Source organism: Sycon ciliatum, chromosome 8, assembly GCF_964019385.1.
Source record: "Sycon ciliatum chromosome 8, ocSycCili1.1, whole genome shotgun sequence".
Taxonomy (NCBI): Eukaryota; Metazoa; Porifera; class Calcarea; order Leucosolenida; family Sycettidae; genus Sycon; species Sycon ciliatum.
In genome coordinates, this window is record NC_088650.1 from 31,559,692 (window position 1) to 31,580,570 (window position 20,879).

The 20,879-nt window shown below is 46.2% G+C and overlaps 1 protein-coding gene across 1 annotated transcript; it reads right to left on the reverse strand.

The window, feature by feature from the left end:
- Positions 1-276: 276 nt before the first annotated feature.
- LOC135822748 (uncharacterized) lies at positions 277-18,121 on the reverse strand. Its single transcript, XM_065335575.1, has 8 exons — positions 17,802-18,121; positions 17,620-17,700; positions 12,182-12,371; positions 9,174-9,365; positions 8,129-8,305; positions 6,827-6,938; positions 4,408-4,537; positions 277-1,715 (listed from the first exon to the last, which is right to left on the reverse strand). The coding sequence occupies exons 2-8, from the start codon at positions 17,659-17,661 to the stop codon at positions 1,452-1,454; spliced, it is 1,107 nt and encodes a 368-aa protein (XP_065191647.1). The 5' UTR covers positions 17,662-17,700; positions 17,802-18,121; the 3' UTR covers positions 277-1,451.
- Between the last annotated feature and the right edge of the window lie 2,758 nt (positions 18,122-20,879).

Sequence of the window (20,879 nt, forward strand, 5' to 3'; positions counted from 1 at the left end):
TTATTTGCATAGTACGACTGGTACTACTCCCGAGTAGATATACTGTGCAAATAACGATTCTAACGATGTAACAAATTGTGATTTGGCCCAAATCCACAATTTTCTTCAAATATTTCCATGAATTCCTGGCAAGTTCCAGATCTTTTCGCCGCTTTTTTGTTGTCTTCTGTCGCAATTTCTTGCGCAAGTTTTCGAGAATTTTCCGCAAATTCCCATACGGACAGTGTTACTTAGAGCTTTTAATGCTCGTCAAGGACAGAAATCTATCATGGTCAGATGTGGAAATCATCAGGCAGCAGTGTAGTTGGGCTTAAAAAAAAAGGAAAACAAGGTGGCCTAGACTGAGAAACCTATGCTATCCTAGTGACACAGCCAGCAAGGAATACAAAAAAATGTAACAACACACAGCAAACACAATTAAAATTTATTGTCATTTTCTGGTTTAATTTTTTTAATAATTAAAAAAACCCAGAGAATGAATGGGAAAGCATGACCAGGCTTACGTCCTGAAGACAATGAACGATATATTTGAACTATTTTCCGTCTTGTGATTTGAGGCAAGCTGATTGGTTGGCCACATACATCTGCCATAATCACATCCGGAGAATTTTCTCGAATACGTTGGCAAGCAGTTTGAGTGAAGGGATTCGAAATAACAACCCCACATTTGGCTACCCTATCCACCAAGGTACTAGCTAGATGTGATAATAATAAATAGTATGTGACAGATTGTGTACAATATGCATTGACACAATAAGAATAAAATATGCTATCCAGAGGGTTAACTGCGTGTCGTCAAGCGTAGCATTGGGAGTAGAAACAACACAGTGTGGCAGGGGCCTGGAATCATCAAAGTTTATTGCATAATCATATATGAGCAGACGCTCTGGATCACCGCGCCAGAAGCAGAATCCCGGCAAAATGCTCCTGCTGTTTGCGAATGCAAGCATGTAAAAAACTGCATAATGGAAGCAATGCCCATGCCTATGACATTGTGATGCGGCAGCTGCAACCGTGACATGTATTTACACATACATAACATTTATACAGGAACGAGCTACGAAGTCTACATGCTGAGGAGACGTAGCAATGTTGAACGAGCTAACTGTACAAAACTGAATATGTACAAACACAATACAAACACAGACTAACTCCGTGCATGTTCAATCATCGAAGAGGCATTCCGGTATCACTGCCACCATGTACATGTATGCATGTGTAGACGTAGAGTACTGCTCGATGAAATCCAGTGGCGTCACTCAAGTACGCGCCGGGCGTTACGCGGCCATTGCCCTGCAAACACTGGACTGCAAAATGATGCAAGGCGCAAACTTGAGTGACGCGACTGGATCTCATCGAGCAGTACTGTCTATATGAGTGAGCAGTACTGTCCATGGCAGTGCCATTGACAGGGGCAGTATACAGTCGATGTCGCTGCTGCTCAGGAGCAATCAAACCAAGCTGTCCTCAACATCAAACGTGCTGTATAGGTTTTGGAAGTCCCCTGGAGAGTGGCGGAGCAGGACTGGCGGCGGCTCAGGCAACGTCGCATTTCCTCCGCGCAGCTGTGATCGGGAAAGGATGCGGGAGCCTTCCTCCAATTCAACCAGCCCTAGAAACCCCCAAGGGTCATCATCGGCACCAATGGCTGGCACAGAGTGTGCCGACGTGTTGTCCGAGGGGTGGGCATTGGAGCGAGGGTGTCTAGGCTGCATCTACACAGATAAGCACACAGATAAGCACACAGATAAGCATGGCGTTTTTAAGATTTTACACATACACATTGTGTTGCGCAAATTCTTCCGTGCATGCACCTGGTTAAGATACTTGGAGTACAATGTAGGATTGTTCATCATGAGGGAGCCCGGCAGCAGCAGCAACATATCTCATGTACTCTTGGCCAGGAAGTGTAGTACAATACGGGAATTTTACGACTACCTGCTCTTGACCCACCGACTGTGTGCAGTGTTGGCACTTCCCCACAGGAAATTAACTCATGAAAAAAGCAAAAAAATGAAGCTGCTACCTTCTTGCTTGCTCATCAAGTTGACTTTCTGACCTTATCAGTTTCATTAATTTGATTTTAAAAAACAATTCAAGGTTCGCGTGATACTCGGCTAGAGGCCAAGTTTTCACATCTGTAGGAACGCCGCTACCCCCAAGGATCAAGGCACAGATGTAGCTCCTAAAGCAGTGGAATTGTCTTGGGATGGGATTTTCGGTCTCACACTTGATTGCCAGGTTATACTGAACCACTTCAGCATCATAATGGCTGTGTTGATCTTGAAACTCTAATGAATCGTACTTCCTACTTCTTCAGCAGAAAAGAGGCAATTACTGTAAATTAGTGGGAGAGTGCCCCCGTGACCAACTCATCATTCCCCGGTCGGGTCGTGGAGGTGGTGTCCTGTCTCTAGGCCATGCGACACGAACCTTGTGCACACATTGCACGTTGTGCAGTCAATACGCCCTCAATCTTGCTATCAAGCGGATGCTAGCTACATACAAAAATAAAGTAAGTGTGACTTGAGTACACTACGGCTCTCATACCAGTACACGCCGTACAAACTCAGTTCCATTCTGCCACACGATTTCACGATTTTCCATTCCATGGCTTTAAAATCAAGCCGGGTGCCCTCGCCCTGCGCTCAAGGTACTTTACGGCATATTTTCTAATTGACACATGAAGCACAGAGGCCACTGCACTGATTACACTACAATCACCCCACTCTTTCCCACCGCAAGCGCAAATTCTATCATTTAAAAAAAGTACAAATATGTGTGCATTTGGGTACAGGCAACTGCGTGAATAACGTTTAATTTCTCGCCAGCCGGACAGAGTGAGATAGGCGAGAAATGATTTCTCGTGCAACTCTTTATTCCTGTTACAAATATGGCGCCTGATGTTCTTTTTCTTTTGTTGTTGTTCTTTTTGCCTGACTTCTTCAGTCAGTTTTTTGAGTCTCACCAGTGTCCCCACCCTCCCACCCTTCATGTCTTCGCATCTTCTCCCTTTTCTTAATAGAATATGTTGTGCCTGTTTTCATGCTGCCATGTTGTCACTTGGGGTTATGCACCCGGCTTTCCCCTCATTCAGCGTTCATTGGTGCGAGGTTTTTCTTCCGGCTGGCTCGGTCCAGATAAATTAATCTGACGGTCCCGAGTGGTGTCCGTCCTGGCCTATTTCTGTTAGCCAAACATACTCATTTTTTCCTCCTGGGGCTCCGTCACCCTGTTGTGGCTCCTAGTTTTCTTCTGCAATCCGATTCACATCTGGCTGCGGCCTACTACCCCTCACTTTGTGTGCTCCTGGCTCCGTTGTCTGCGTCTTTGCCGGTATATCGGTGTATGTGGAGTGAGAAAAATTCGGGTCACGATAACAACAAGCCGCCAATGATGATTCTACATTGTACTGCGTCTTCAGACCTAGTGCTGTGACTATTGGACTGTATAATCTCAACATTGTGAATCACGACAACTCGCAGACAACAAAACCTTTCTGACACTCGATCGAGAATCATTATTTGCAAGGTTGACTGTATAGAAAAAGTAAATTATCGTGTCCGTTCCCGAAGGGAACTCACGACCGCCGCTAACACCCGATAAACACGGTTGATTGCATAACTAGTTAATCATGGCCAGCAATCGAGGACATCTGAGAGTTGTAATTTTTGTACTCCTCCGAAGTGTGATTTTTGACGTGCTGGGCCAAGCACAAGGAAGCCAAAAAAAACTGAAGAAAATGGCTGTTGTTTGATCCTTTGGTGTAATCTTTGTAGCTAGTCGAAGAAAGTTGCTGTTTGGAGCAGAAACGCTGAAATTGACTATGTTCTGACTCATGCATGTACTCATGTACGCAGGCATGCAGCCTCGCTCGTATTGTAAGTTAGCTCTTTTTCTGGAATGGATGTTGCTCTGCGACCCTTGGTGAACATTACCTGCGCTCGTGGAGCAGCTGAAAAGGACCACTGGTATGTCTGGTTCCTGGTTTGAAAGTGGAGAGTGAACTTTTGTGCCTTGAAAAAGGAGTAGAGAGAGATAAAGGTACGTCTGTAGCTTATTTTTTAGTGCTACTCGTACATTTTTGATCGTGATAGAAGATTCTCAGACCAAAGTCAGACCAAAGTCAGCGCGAAGATGGCCGTACAGTTTTCTTATGGATTTTTTCGTTGTTTCATCTCGTATCTATGTTAGTATCGTGATGGTGAAGTGGAGAGGGTGATTTTCTTCCTGTAAGCTTCGTTCGGCCGACTTTGCTTCGTCCTCGATGAAAAGTGATGCTGAAAAAAGTCGATTCGCAAAATTATGTTGATTTTCAATGTACGTGATGACATGCGATTGCTGGCCATGTGTAATTTATCATGAAGCTCACTGCAGCCGCCCAAATGGGATGCTCTTCTCACGTACCTGTCCTGCAGCGCTGGGCTCTTCTTGGCGGATCCGTCTTGGTAGTGTTGAGGTTCTCCCTCCCGTCCTGGGCCGAAGCCTTGGTGGCTTCACTGGTGGCTCTGCTGTATCCGCGTTGTTTAGCAGCACCCTTGAAACATGCAAACAAGCAGGGTACACATTGTTCTCTTTATTTTGGTGAAAGTCCCTGGTTTGAGTCCTTGTGGTGACAGTTAATTGTGTTTTGCTTCAATTTTTTTCCTTTTCAATTCCCTCAAATTAATGAGGAGTTATTTATTTATTTATTTCTGCACCTCGTGGCATGTCAAGACAGCCAATTGAATTGAGGAGAGGGTGAGACCAACCACGGAAGAAGAGAAAAAAGAAAATGAAGAGCACGTACACAAAGTGGAAAGGGATTAGCAACTTACAAAGCAATGGGATGCTCAGCGAGCTATGCAGCGGAAGTGGTGACTGCTCGCTGAGCATCCCAAGTTATACTGCTAGATCTTTTGCTTATTAACAGTTTTTGCGAACACCGGGCATATGGATAGGGGTATTGTCAAAGAAAAAAGAACGCCCCACCCAGGTGCCCTAGTGGAGCCCCTCGAGGAGGTAGGTGGTGCTAACCAACCCAGTATTGTACTCACTGATGTTTGTCTTTCGTCTTTGTCTGCTGTTGTCGCTCTTGTTGATTCTTGTTCAAGTGACAAATCATGGACAGTTGATGTTAAAACCAGTTCAACCGTGACAGTTTTTACAGCAAATGTTGAACTGGTTTTAACATCAACTGTCTATATAGACCATATCCAACTCATGAACTTGCTTTAAAGCAAGTTTATGAGTTGGATGTGGTCTTTAAGTTTAAAGTGTGAAGCTGGACAAGTCATAGAGTTCTAAGAGAAATTTCCACAAAGCTAAAAGACTGCCATTGATCTCATTTCATCATTCTGTCACTGAAGTAGATCAGCTTCACTCCCTTGACGCTAGGTACTGGTGGAAGGAAGCAAAGCGGTTCCAGTCAGTTTAGCCCGAAGATTGCGCTGGCAAACACTGTGTTGTTCCAATAGGCGATGCGTATCGTCTAAATCACGATAACTGATCTCAATATCAAAGCATGGATAAGAATACGCCCTCTATCCAGAGTGCCTGCATGCTGCAAAATACAAGTCACAAAATACGTACTCTGATAGAATGTACACTTGACAATTTGATATCGGTTCGAATTGTGACCCGCGCAGTGATACGCACATTCTGCTTAGCTCGTGAGAGAGAAGGTTGATCACGGCAAAATTTGGTCGTTTTCAGTTGTCTTATTGTATTCACATGTATCATGCTTCAGAAGGGCGAGAGATAGGAGAACCGCCAGGGAGCATCACATCCATCTTCAGGAAGTGGGAAGAGCAAACGGCATGGTCCTTGGTTGGGGTAAGTGCTGAACGTCTGATTCGTCCCACCAAGATTTCAGCACTTTGTCCGTCATTTTTTTCGCTAGGCATCTGATGTCTCTGCGCTCCAGCTTTCTCCTTTCGGTGTTGCGTCCCAGTACACAACTGAGAGGACTACTAATAAACAGTTCACGGCACTAACAGCATTGAGTACAGCTCTTCTTTCACTTCGTGAATACAATAAACCAATTGAAAATGACAAAATTATATAGTGATCGACCTTCTCTCTCACGGACCTAAGCAGAATGTGCATATCATCACTGCACTGGTCGCTGTGGCAAAGTGAACATACAATTGGCAATTTGGCAAGTTTGCCTTATCGTATGCAAGCGAGAGATATGTCATTTGAACAGATATCAACTTGTCTTTCGTCTGAACCCTACTTGCAAAATCGATGCACTTCCTCTTTAACCGCACCCATCTGTTTTCCACAAAAAATCCGGATAGGCGAGGGATCCGGATAAAAGAGGACCGGATAAGCGAGGTCTGACTGTACGGAGATTGTCCGGAGCACCAGTGCACTGCATTGCATCCATATTATTCAGGTATGCTAGTAGGTACAGAATAGTCCTGATCCCCATGCCGCTAGTATGCAGGGGCGTAGCACCCGCTACGACTGGTACGACCATGGCCGTACCACTTTTCGAAAAGTGTGGTCCGCCTGGAACGTGCAAAACCGTAATAAAAAAATAAGGATCCATCGATGCATACATGTATGCGCATCAGACTTTGAGTTTGACCGTTTTCTTTCTAGACTCGTACTCGTAGATCTGTTATGCATCTGCAGTCGTACTGAGTACTATACTTGACTAACACAGGATTTTGTGTCTTTTTTACAAACATTTCCCCCGGGAGGTCCCCCGGACCCCCTCCAACACGGCCTTCGGCCGCACCGACCTTCGGCCGCACCGACCTTCGGTCGTACCACTTCCAAAACCCCTCCTACGCCCCTGGTATGTCTATCCCAAGGATGCTGCCCTGTCCATACTTACTGGCTAAGAGACTCAACAATTGCCCTGAGAGTAGCTGGCGGAGAAGCCCGCAGATATATGGTGCCTTCACCGCACGATGCCATCTTGCCAACATCAATTTGGAGTGACCAAACTGTAGTATATACATGCCCATGCACACACACACACACACACACACACACACACACACACACACACCATTTTGGACGCCCATCGCCAGAGGCGATGATGGCGATGCTACAGCAGAAGCCATAGCAGCTTGTGCTGGGATTGCACCATTCAACAGCTTGCAAGGCTGAAGAATTGACCACCACTTTTCAGCCTGGTCTACACCACACAGCTATGAAGTGGCTTTTCTGGCCAGTGAATCCCTACTTTTTGGTCTTTTTCATTTTTTTTTCACGCACACACATCACACCACATACTCCGGCATGCACTGGCTGTTGGTAACCACCCAGGAGAATGAAAGAAAAGTCAGGAGGAGTCTGAGAAAGAGAAGAAAGACGTGTGTGACCATAATCATCGGGAATCGAACCCGCAACCTATCGATTGAAAATCGCTGCACATACCACTGCACCATATGGGACACACACACACACACACACACACATACACATACACACAAACACACACACACACACACTCACACACACACACACATGCACACACACACACACACACACACATACACACATACACACTTACACATACACACAGGATGAAGCACGCTACAACAGCCAGTCCCGTGGGTGTTCAATAAAGCACAGTTTCACTAGCAAACAAGCACATCACAATGGAGTAAGAGTAATTCCACGCTGGGTGATATCATTATGCAGCACTATACCGGTTAGCCGGGTTTTCTGGGTGATAGCAGTCATTGAATTCCCTTGGAAATGAAGAAAAACAGTTACTCTCCTTGTCTACGAAAGCAGACAAGATCTAAAACCGTCGTCACCAAAAGCCGCCATGGGCAGGCACTGTTGAAGAAAGACAAGATTTGAGTGAAATAGATCCAGTCAAATCTCCCCCGGCTCAAGTAGACTCTGTGAAACTGGGAAATTTTGAAAAGTCAAGTAGCCAAGTTTTTAGTGAAAGAACAGTTTAGACTATGATTGTCTGGCGGCTTAATTTATACTCGTTACTTAGGTCACACAGACAGACAGACAGACAGACAGACACACACACACACACACACACGCACGCACGCACCCACCCACTCCCCCCCCCCCCCCACACACACACTAACACACCACCACCGCCACCACCACAACCACCACCATGCTTCTCAGCCTTCTCACTTCACATTGCAAATTGTTTGCGTACTTGTGAGGGTCACTTTCTTCACACTGTTTACTCCGCAGCGAAAGACCGGATCCCGGAACCCCTTGCAGATCAGCGCAATCTCAGTGCTGTTGTGCGCCAGGCTGAGCACAATATTTGTTGCGGCCACGCTGTCAGCCAAACCCCACGGCATGTTGATGACGTCATGCCAGATATGATCTGCAACACGATACAGAGTAACAGCAAGAACAGAATGATGTCATGTGCATCACGGTACAGTAGAGCAAGCACAGAATGATGTCATATGCATCACGGTACAGAACAGCAAGCATAGAATGATGTCATATGCATCACGGTACAATAACAGCAAGAACAGAATGATGTCATGTACATCACGGTACAGTACAGCAAGCACAGAGAGTTTGATAGAGCAGTGCTTAGCGCGGCACAAGGTCAGGTAATTGCCGGAAGGAAACCCGGGCTGTAACATTTGGAGAAGCCGCCTTCATTACACTCGTCATACAAGTAAAACGCTGATGTCTCAACACGTTGGTTTGAGACTTTTTTTCAGTGTTCCGAGGTAATAAATAATTATTGAAATGGGAAACCGTCTGAAGAAACATTGACCGTCACCCCCAGGACTCGTACCAGGGACCTTCGCTAGTGGCCAGCGATGCTCTAACCACCGGGCTTAGCTGTCATCCAACCAGCAACTGTTTAACATTTTCTTCAGACTTCGTAGCTCACACTTCCTGTGACAATGCAAAGTTTTTACATTCAAAATACTTGCACATGCAACAAAATAGAATGGGAGTTGCTATTTTTTTGCTTGCCACACTCTGCCAAAAAGAAATGGAATACAGTTATAACGGCCACCGAAGAATTGGGGGGTCAGCCTCCTAGCCTAGACCGTTCGTATCTTCATGTATTGCAGGCTATGCACAGTTGCGTAACCGTGTATACATTGGTAATTTGGTATGCTGTGCTTGATGAAATTCTATCCTGGTGATTCTTCGGCACTACCTGACAGTACTAGATGTCCTCTCTAGGACTAATCAAGTGGATGTGCATGTGTTGACAATCCTACCGTATCGAAGTCTCTCTTTGCTTGGCTTGCCCGTGATGAACTCCTGCAGAACCTCTACCCAGGAACGGCACGCCGACGGGTTTGGTGCAAACAGCTCCAAGTACTGCGGCCCGAATATGCCGGACGACTTCAGGGAGATGACAAAGCGAGCCTTTGGGTCTGTCACTGGGCGGCATGTGCCTTCATCGGGATCTGCACACGAGCAAACAGATGGATACCGCACAGTATGGACTTTTCAGTTACAATCATTATTCAGTGTAACAGAAATATTTGACCCCAGCATTATGATATTTTTATTCTGTCATACAACAAACAATCTCTCCAGCCAATCTTGGTTCCATTGCCACAGCATGCCATCAGGAAAGCAAGATATTGGCAGGTATTGAATTCCTTCAAGTGGCTGCTGTGACCCGGCATAATGCTCCTCAACGAGGAAGGTCGGATAGTGAGGAATAGGTATAATATAGTGGGTATCTTTCAATAAGTGGGTCACCTTGGACAACTCCAATGTTCGTGTCAAACGGTGTACTGAGCTGGTTCCTGAGTTCAACCCGAGCAGACGTGTTGGACATGAGTGTTTCCGGTATTCTGACAGGGCAGTCTGCTACCACCATCCTCTCCAGAGCTGTTTAGCGGATTATTGTGTCAAAGGCACCCGAGAAATCCAACAGTGCAGCTGAGTAGTGCCAGTCACCAAGAGTTGAGCGTTCGCACAACACTCTCGAACATTGGAGTTGTCCAAGGCGACCCACTTTCCTCGATAATGTTTATCATGCATGCTGAAGGAGCTATGCGTAAAGTTGATTTGATTTCCTTGCCTTCAGTTCTACCCTGTCCACACTCTCAGTACGCTGACGACACCACCCTTCATGCCACTGAGAAAGAAACGGCCCTCCTACCTAAGTGCGAGAAAGTTTTCGCCGAAGACAACCTTAAACTTAACCTTCAGAAAACCCACACATTTACCACGTCCAAGGCTGACCCAGAGTGGAAATCAGTGAAGCTCTTGGGCTCTTTGCTAGGGTCAGCTGAGGACATGGACTCTAGAATAAATGCAGCAAACCGTGCTTTCCGCTCCATTGCTTGGGATTATCACAGTATTGAATCTCGTCTATGTATGTTTAAAGTTCTGATTTTGCCTGTACTCCTGTACAACTGTGGCCTCTGGACACTTACGAAGAAGCTAGAGGATCGACTGGATCCATGGCATCGTCGCAACCTCCGATATATTATGAACATTGTCCACCCTCACCATATATCCAACAAGAAGATTTACCGAAAGACCAACCAAGCCCCGATTTCCCAAACATATAAAGAGCGCCGCCTACTGTGGCTGGGGCACGTTGTCCGGGAAGGACCAGACGCGGCCTCTTACAAGGCACTGCAGCTGGCCCTCAATACTTCGAACATCAAGCGCCCCCGTGGACGACCCCACAATAGATGGGTCGAAAACATCAGAGAAGACCTCGAACCTCTGAATGTGCCGATTCAGGGATGCCTCAACCTCGCCACCAACAAGCAACTCTGGTTAACAATCATTGACAGATGCATGACCCCCGTATGATTTGTTTATGCAGGTAATATGCCACCTGTTCATATTATTATTATTATTATTATTATTATTCAACGCAATAAATAGAGTAAGCTGCGCACTCAGTACAAACACCATAAGCAAAACTTGTTTTCATGTAAATAAAGAAGCTTGTTCCTAAACGTTTTCGTCGCCATCTCATCAGAGGATTACTGGCAAATCAACAAAAGCTCTTAACTCAATATATATACGCACAATGCAAGTAATAATTTAGACCCTAACTAGCGCGATAAAATGAGAGCTGAAAGAAACATTACACCATTCAACGATATCAGGTGACAACAGATGCGATAAATTCACCACTAGAAAGTTACCATGCAACCACAAACGAGAACTACTGATCTAAATTCACAAACAATTTCAACGTAAACAAATTCTTTTTCTGCCTACACAAAATCGGCTTAGTGGTAAAAATGTAAATAGACTCCAATACACGCAAATACCTTTGACTACGTGAACGAGACCAAACAGAAAAGCAATCATCAGCATAACTAGAACGACAATCACTATTCTGAACAAGATGGTTGGCGATAGAAGATTCATACACCCTAACAACGCTACTAGAACCAGTACATACTTTGGAATTACGTGACAATGTAACCGACCTGACATTCCTTGCCGCTACTGCCAATCCAGACGAGGCCGATGTAGATGTCAGTACCAAAGGCACGTCCGTTACTGGCACTGCCTGCTGCGATGATGCTCCCTTTGACGTTCCAATGGCTGTTGATGTTGATGAAGAGGAGGAGGGAGATGAGGAAGACGCTGACGACGACGATGACGACAACGACGGAGACGATAAAGACTCTGCTAACCTCGCCCTAGAGCGAGTCACTGGTCCCGCAGACACACCATCCGGTGGCTTCTTCGGTGGCCGGCCACGCTTTGTGTAGGCAGAAAAAGAATTTGTTTACGTTGAAATTGTTTGTGAATTTAGATCAGTAGTTCTCGTTTGTGGTTGCATGGTAACTTTCTAGTGGTGAATTTATCGCATCTGTTGTCACCTGATATCGTTGAATGGTGTAATGTTTCTTTCAGCTCTCATTTTTTCGCGCTAGTTAGGGTCTAAATTATTACTTGCATTGTGCGTATATATATTGAGTTAAGAGCTTTTGTTGATTTGCCAGTAATCCTCTGATGAGATGGCGACGAAAACGTTTAGGAACAAGCTTCTTTATTTACATGAAAACAAGTTTTGCTTATGGTGTTTGTACTGAGTGCGCAGCTTACCCTATTTATTGCGTTGATTACATTTTTATCTCCACGGAAGCTTTTTAATTATTATTATTATTATTATTATTATTTCAATAAGATACCCACCATATTATAAAAGAATTACGATCAAAAGGATTATACAAAAAGCAAGGCATTGAAATGATTGAGGGTTAACAAAGGGGTGATTGCAATTGGACATTACCTGTTGTGGTGTTTGCAATCTTTCGGGGGCTCATGCCCAGAAATCCCACCGATCCCATATTCTTGAACTTGATCACTTTGTTCGGCTTTGAGTTGTGACCGAGATAGTGCATCTTGTCGGTGTAGAATTCTAGCCGTTCACTGTGCTGTTCCGTTCTACCCTTGACCACGGCATAACGCACCTTCTTGCTCTGCACGTGACAGAAAGAGAGAGAGAGAGACGTGAAGAGGTATTTTGAAGTATTTAGATGGATAGGGAGGGAGGACGAGTGCACACACGTACACATGTAAACACACATGCACACATACACACAAACACACATACACACAAATACAAACACACATACACACATGCACACACATACACACACACACATACACACATACACACATGCACACACATGCATACATACACACAGACGCAGATGGATGCAAACGAGAGAGGCAGATAACATAATGGTACGAGAGAAACCTCCCAAGCTAGTTGTGTTTCTGAACTATAATTGTATAGCTGGTGGTAGAGCGGATGTGAAAACTTGTCTAGCTGTTACTGTACACACAGTGCACATATATCCTATACATGGGGTGTTAGAGATTGCTCACACTGCCAAGCCTGGGTCAGGTGCCGGGTTCAGGCATTAGCTGGGCTTATAACAGTTACTGTGACATGTAGCTCGGCACAAGGCCTCCATCAGTGACAGCTCAGAGTGGAGTTTCATCCTGCGGGCACTTCTTCCGGGACGTCCCAGCCGGGGCATCGGATATGCTACGGTCAGTACGGTATTGACCGTACCACTCTTCGCCCTGGATACCCTGTGAAATCAATAAAAATAGCACTGATCTGGGCTCTAAATTTCAAAAAGTTTCAGAGGAGCCACCCCAACTGCACAAGTAAATTGTGCTTCAGATGGCTGACGATATCACCCTAAAATACCTTCCAACACCCCTGAAGACCGCTGCATTTGCTGCTCATAGTCCAGCACTGTCTCTGGATAAGCCAGCCTCTAGCTGGATGAAGGAAATTCACTCTGTTACAGTGATCGGTCCTAAAACCAAGGTTGCACTGTGCCGCAATGATAAGAAACTGAGTGTCAGCTTCACACACATCCAGGGTTCTGGAAATAGTTTAAAATGCAGTTCAACTTTCCAGGCTCCTGGACTAGAAGTAGCTTCTAAGTTATTCCTCGAAGCTGGATACTACTAGACTCTAGACTCCCCAGCCCAGTACTAGTGTTGGTGTATCTGCTGTTGGTATGCCTGCGTACCTGTACACATGGGCGTAGGAACCGGTCCGGCAGGCCCGGCTGTCGCCGGACCAATAATTTTCGAATTTTTATATTTTTATTTATTTTTAACATTTCAACCTTGTTGATGGCTTGTCGACTCTTGTACAGGTACCATGTTTTACATCGACATTGCGGTGTATCATCAGCATGCATATTCTTATTTCTCATATTATTCTTTTCTCAAGGTTTGGAGACTCCACTGTAGCCACTCACCCCCACCGTTAGGCGCTGCATCTGCCGCTAGGGTTTATCGGGTGTTAGCGGCCGTCGTGAGTTCCCTTCGGGAACGGATACGATAATTGACTTCTTTTTTTTTACTGTAGCCAATACTTGAATCCATACATCCTGTACACACACCTTGTACACACTCTCTCTAACGGTCTCTAGGCTACACTGCAATTGATATACATTAGATCAAATTTTCGGGCAAGGCCCATCATCAGGAATAAGTCTACTGTAGACAAAACAGGGGTTTATATATGTGACAAGTACTAGTGGCCAAAGGCGTGATGGTATAGCGTAAAATGTTGCAATACCACAGGAAGCGAGATTATTATTCTGCGTGATATGTATGAAGTGATAATATAGTGCAGTGATAGTGCACGATTACTAGTGTGAGTACAAAGCAGAAAAATACACACTTCTATACACTGTGGTGTACTCTATGAAATGTACCATCTGTCAAGAAGAATACGTCGGGGAAACAGAAAGGACAACACGCAAGAGGACTGAGGAGCACTACAGACAAGCCAAGAACGCGACATTGGGAAAGTCATGGGGAGACCATTATCGACAAAAGCAGCACACCTTCCCATCGTCACCGCAGTTCTCGCCATTTGCCCATCTACAACTTCTCGCCAGCAAGCAACGGTCATACGTTGACCGCAGAATCATGGAGGCACTATTCATGAGGAAGAGGAAGCCGGCAGTGAACAGTGACAATGGTTGGCGACTGTTGGGTGATGTGTAAATATATCTGTCATAATTTGTGCAAGAATTTGTGCACTGTGTGCGTGTATGTGTGTGTGTGTGCGTGTGTGTGTGTGTGTGTGTGTGTGTGTGTGTGTGTGTGCGTGTGCGTGTGTGTGCGTGTGTGTCCCATATGGTGCAGTGGTATGTGCAGCGATTTCCAATCGATAGGTTGCGGGTTCGATTCCCGACGATTATGGTCACACACGTCTTTCTTCTCTTTCTCAGACTCTTCCTGACTTTTCTTTCATTCTCCTGGGTGGTTACCAACAGCCAGTGTATGCCGGAGTATGTGGTGTGGTGTGGTGTGTGTGTAGAAAAAGAAAAAAAGAAGAAAAAAATGGAAAAAAATGGAAAAATGAAAAATAGGGATTCACTGGCCAAAAAAGTCACTTCAAACAGCTGTGTGGTGGATACCAGGCTAAAAATAGTGGCGGTCAATTCATCAGCCTTGCAAGCTGTTGAATGGTGTAATCCCAGCACAAGTTGCTATGTCTAACATAGCTGTTCGCTATCATCGCTCCCGCGATGGGCATGTCTGAGGAGGTCTGAGGTGTGCGTGTATGTATGCGAGTGTTGCTAGAAGTGTGTATTTTTCTGCTTTGTACTCACACTAGTAATCGTGCACTATCACTGCACTATATTCACTTCATACATATCACACAGAATAATAATCTCGCTTCCTGTGGTATTGCAACATGTTACGCTATACCATCACGCCTTTGGCCACTAGTACTTGTCACATATATATTATATATTATACAAGGTACGTTCGGGCCTGATTGGAAATTTTTATTTCCATTGCTATCAGGTTCGGCCTCGTTTCCTCTGTGCTGCGCTGACGAGTCCACAAAGGACGAAACAGTTCTGTCCGCAGATTGAGTATATAATATATATTTATGCTGACCTTTCATACAAACTTCCAGTCAACTTGTTGGGTTGTGTTATATACATATAAACCCCTGTTTGGTCTACAGTAGACTTATTCCTGATGATGGGCCTTGCCCGAAAATTTGATCTAATGTATATCAATAGACCAATCCCGAAAAGATTGTCTGGGTTCGAAAGGGGGCATGTCAACTGAGAGTACACTGTACAACACATACATGGCACTACCTGATCAGCATGCAGCACAGGACGTGTTTGATAGTTCGCGTGTGAATGCGAGGGTAAGTACACGGTTTTCTCGTTAGTTGCATGCAAGAGAGACGATGCGACAGAAAGCAAAGCCCTTCGTAGCTTTCTCTCTCGCACTGGTAATGGTCTGCTGTTGGAGTTGAAATGCTAAGACATAATCCTTGTTTCGCTCTTCTGTGTAGTGTGAAGAGGTCAACGAACATGTAGAGCTCACTTTGATGAAGTGGGCAAGGCTGTGAGCGCTGTGGCTCGAAGTGATAGGCCCTAAATCTTACGAGATATTTCGAGTGCTATTGTTTGTTGCGAGCGCTTCGTCTTCGATGAGTCCTGCCTCTTTCCTGGCAGCTGCCCTCCTATGACCAACCACGAAGTGACTGTACTCATCTGCAGCCGATCAATGTTATATTGCACAAGAAGATATCGTTTTCGCCAAGCCAGTGCCCCGCCAAAGACCATCGCCGTGTCACACCGTCGGAACGAGTTCATGATGAGAAACATCATTCGCGCGAGCGTGATGAAGAACTATTTCGAAAGACAACATAGTCGTTACCCCCGGGACGACAACTATGTGCACGTCCTGCAAGGGGAGAATGTCACCAGCGACATCAACGAAGACGACGGCAGTATTTCGGAAACCTGGAGTCAGCGGAGGTCGTCAAGCTCCTCCGCGACCTGGTACATGTACAGTATGTGACATGTCGACACGAGCGTGCGGAAACACAGCATACAATGAAGTAATGTTGCGAGAGTTTGCGGAAGGAGTCCAAGTCGGGAAATCCATCAGCTCCAAAAGCTACCTGTAGGTGGGCGATGAGACTCCAGCTTCAGACTACAACAGTCAGGACTTGTAAATAGTTGAACTTTGTGAAGCAGCAGATCGAGAAGTTAGCTGAAATCGTAGCTGTTGCAGTATGTCGGCGCTATGTAGCTTGCATTTTTTACGGAGAGTCGATCGCCACGCGAATGTTTCTCTCCTCACCGAGAGCTATCTGGCCTCCAAACTCCGTCAGGGTCTGCCTAAGGTACCGAAGGTCCTTTGACTAGCTGCTGGCAGGACTCCATCAAATCCTTTAGCTTCAGCTCGGCGAGCAAAAGTCTCTCTCTCCTCCGCCATGAGCTGACACACACAAACTGAATACAAAACGATGCACTTCACACGTGCTGGCTTGCACGCGTGCCCCCTTTCACGAACCCAGACAATCTTTTCGGGATTGGTCTATTGCAGTGTAGCCTAGAGACCGTTAGAGAGAGTGTGTACAAGGTGTGTGTACAGGGTGTATGGATTCAAGTATTGGCTACAGTAAAAAAAAAAGTTATACTGTCACGCCATGCCATGCCGGAAGCACTGAAAACCCAGTAGAAGCTAAAAAGCCGTTCCTACAGTATTCCTTGCACGCAAGGGATACTGAGCTCAGGGAAACAAAATTGTGTCATCAGCACCGATCTGAGCACGACAGCTGTAGAGTGCAGTACTACTAATCAAAGAACTGTATTCAAAAATCCAAGATTAGGCCATGGTAAAAAATAAAGTTGATTCTCAGGTCATGAGCCTGTGAAAATCGGTGCGAGCGAGCGATTTTATTTTTTATTTCCCACTATTTTTTATTGCCAAAGATAGGGTCACACATATGTACGTCACAGGTTCATATAATTATTTTTATTATTCAGGCCAGGGAGTAGAAAATGACCGGTATTTTACTACTCCCTGATTCATGATTTTCGCATTGACCGTTTTACGTGCGCATCTACCATGTCTACATGCATAGAAATAAAAAAAATCGTCGGTGCGGGGCCAAAAATCGGTGCGCGCGTACTTGAGAATCAAAGATAATTTTTACCATGGTCTTATCCGGAGAAGAATCAGAGTAGCGGTAGTAGTTGAAGCAGTAATGCTACATTGTAGTAGCGGCAGCGTTCATTGCGTCGGCAAACTGCACTTTGCGGCAGTCTGCCGTCCTTCCCGATTCTCCACTCAGACCTGTAGGGATAGTGCGATACCTGCTCTGGCACGGGGATCGCAGTGACGGTAGAGTAACGTTCGACTTACATTTTTTGTTAGGTAACCAGATAATACGGGACCATCTGCCATAGTTGCGGCCGCTGGCTTCCGCTAATTCCGTCCTGTCTCCTATTTCAAAAACACACACAGCAACAAACCCAACGAAAACGTTCGAATGCCCTGGGCGAAACACAGGATGGTGCGAATGCTTCTGTGAGGTGTAGATCTACCTCGGTGGCGTAGCGTCTTGGTCCTTTCACCAACAGAATGATAATAACCTTCCCCACACACACACAATATTATGCGCACGCGCGTAGCTCTAGTTCGAGCAAGACTCCAATCTCCATGCCAAGCGATGATTGTCCCATCTGTGTTCTACGTGTGTGCGATCATTCTTGAGCAGGCATCATTTCCGTCGCTGTTCCGAGATGGGCAAAGGCGGCGGGGAGTGTAGCCTGCTCAGATCCTCGGCCTAAATTGAACGAGAAACCTGTAAAACTAGAACTACTTGACCAAACAACAATAGATCTACGAGGCTTCTCAGTGCCATGTCGGATTGCCTTGTAAGTTGTAGACAGTGTAAAAAAAATAAAAATAAAGTTAGCCGGATTCGCGGCCGCATCACCTGACGTGTTGAGAGTGTAGTGGGTTCGAAACCAGAGACAGTCAGGGATTAGCGTGCCTGTGGCTGTGGCTGTACTTGTACTTTGTAGAAATGCGAAGTGACTGAAGAGTGCATGGAAGCTCTGCGGCCGCGCGCGGGTATTGTGCACTAACATGGCGCATGGCGCTGTCCTACGCAAGTACTTGTACCTAGTACCTGTAGACCTACGTAGATCTACTGACGTAGCAAGTAGTCGTAGAGAAACGATTTGCCCACGCGGGTCAAAGTCATGTAGATCTACGAGTAGAGAAGTAACTAATTACTTCTCTAGAGCCCCGCGGGGCCGGTCTTGAACTTAGTTCAAGACCGGGCCCGCGGGGCTCTACCAACCGTGGATGGTTGTAGAACGGTCACTGTCTCCGAACACGGTTCCCTTCAGGCTTCACCTCCTTGCTACATGCTGTCAACCAACAACAATTCCCTACTTGCAGTCTTGGACTGTGAGGATGGAATGGACGTGTACATGTTGTGTGCAATCAGGGAGTAAGTAGACCACATACCGGTATTTTTTCACTACAGGGGGTCTACTCCCTGGGCATGGGCATACGTACACCCACCACGTAACCTTTCACCTCTCGTATAGTTAGTTACACGCCTCGCGCCCTCTAGTCTAGCTCTAGTCTAGCACGCGTAGACTCCGCACTCATGGTACACAGCCGGTTGAGTGTTGGTGGATTGCACATGTGCACAGCCACGGACAGTGCTACTGTTAGTGAGCGATGTCCTCTACAGCCTTAAAGGGGAAGTATACCCTAAAATCAAATTTTCACCAGTTGTAGTCTTCGGGGTGCTGAGTCGAATGGTCTTGGTCCGAGGAAGCTGAGACGCTCCCTTCCTACTTGAATCCCAATCGAACTCGCGCACTTCCACCGAAACTGGGTGACTGCGCCCTACTAGATGGGGATTTGTATGCAAAATGTCACTAAAAGCGCCATTTCGTTCTTATAAAAGCACGGATGACCGCGATTGGCCCATATGTTGTAGTCTTTTGGACGCTGAGTCGACTGGTTTTGGTCCGAAAAGGCTGCAATGCAGCGTTCCTCCTTTATTCCCAATCGAACATGGTTGAAGAAGCGGTCACGTGCTCCTGCGTACACCAGTCACCTGGTCACCGTGCCTGCAGGGTACAACTTACTAGCCTGTTTGACCTTTTTTGGGGGCTAGCCGGCAGTCCTATCACTCGAGTTGAACTCGAGTTGAACCTTGGTGTGAAAGTTGTCGCCTGCTGGCGCGGTCACCAGGTGATTTGGGCACCCAGGAGCACGTGACCACTTGTTCAACCACGTTCGATTGGGAATAAAGGAGGAACGCTGCATCGCAGCCTTTTCGGACCAAAACCAGTCGACTCAGCGTCCAAAAGACTACAACATATGGGCCAATCGCGGTCATCCGTGCTTTTATAAGAACGAAATGGCGCTTTTAGTGACATTTTGCATACAAATCCCCATCTCGTAGGGCGCAGTCACCCAGTTTCGGTGGAAGTGCGCGAGTTCGATTGGGATTCAAGTAGGAAGGGAGCGTCTCAGCTTCCTCGGACCAAGACCATTCGACTCAGCACCCCGAAGACTACAACTGGTGAAAATTTGATTTTAGGGTATACTTCCCCTTTAAAGGGGAAGTATACCCTAAAATCAAATTTTCACCAGTTGTAGTCTTCGGGGTGCTGAGTCGAATGGTTTTGGTCCGAAAAGGCTGCGATGCAGCGTTCCTCCTTTATTCCCAATCGAACATGGTTGAAGAAGCGGTCACGTGCTCCTGGGTGCCCAAATCACCTGGTCACCGCGCCAGCAGGCGACAACTTTCACACCAAGGTTCAACTCGAGTTCAACTCGAGTGACAGGACTGCACCCAAAACAGGTCAAACAGGCTAGTAAGTTGTACCCTGCAGGCACGGTGACCAGGTGACTGGTGTACGCAGGAGCACGTGACCGCTTGTTCAACCATGTTCGATTGGGAATAAAGGGGGAACGCTGCATCGCAGCCTTTTCGGACCAAAACCAGTCGACTCAGCGTCCAAAAGACTACAACATATGGGCCAATCGCGGTCATCCGTACTTTTATAAGAACGAAATGGCGCTTTTAGTGACATTTTGCATACAAATCCCCATCTAGTAGGGCGCAGTCACCCAGTTTCGGTGGAAGTGCGCGAGTTCGATTGGGATTCAAGTAGGAAGGGAGCGTCTCAGCTTCCTCGGACCAAGACCATTCGACTCAGCACCCCGAAGACTACAACTGGTGAAATTTTAATTTTTGCCTTAACTTCCCCTTTAACACTTTACAGGGTCAACAAGGCGTTAGCTCAGCACCTGCTGTGTGCGTGTGTGTGTGCACCATGGACAATGCCGGTGTAGATCTACCGTGTACTGTAAAGAATGCTGGTTGTACTGTGGGCGCGCGTGTCTGTGCGTGAGAGAGTGAGACAGAAAGGCAAACACGCACATATACTATACGCATGCACGCACAGACAGATATACATGCACTATGAGAGAGAGAGAGAGAGAGAGAGAGAGAGAGAGAGAGAGAGAGAGAGAGAGAGAGAGAGAGAGAGAGACATAGAGAGAACATAGAGAGAGAGAAGAGAGAGAGAGAGAGAGAGAGAGAGAGAGAGAGAGAGAGAGATAGAGAGAGAGAAGAGAGAGAGAGA

Coding starts and splice junctions, on each gene's coding strand:
- LOC135822748 (XM_065335575.1), bottom strand. CDS start 17,661: ATGGCAGATGGTCCCGTATTATCTGGTTACCTAACAAAAAAT. Junction 8,306..9,173: donor CAAAGAGAGACTTCGATACG/GTAGGATTGTCA, acceptor ATCGTGTTGCAG/ATCATATCTGGCATGACGTC. Junction 6,939..8,128: donor GAAGAAAGTGACCCTCACAA/GTACGCAAACAA, acceptor TATATACTACAG/TTTGGTCACTCCAAATTGAT.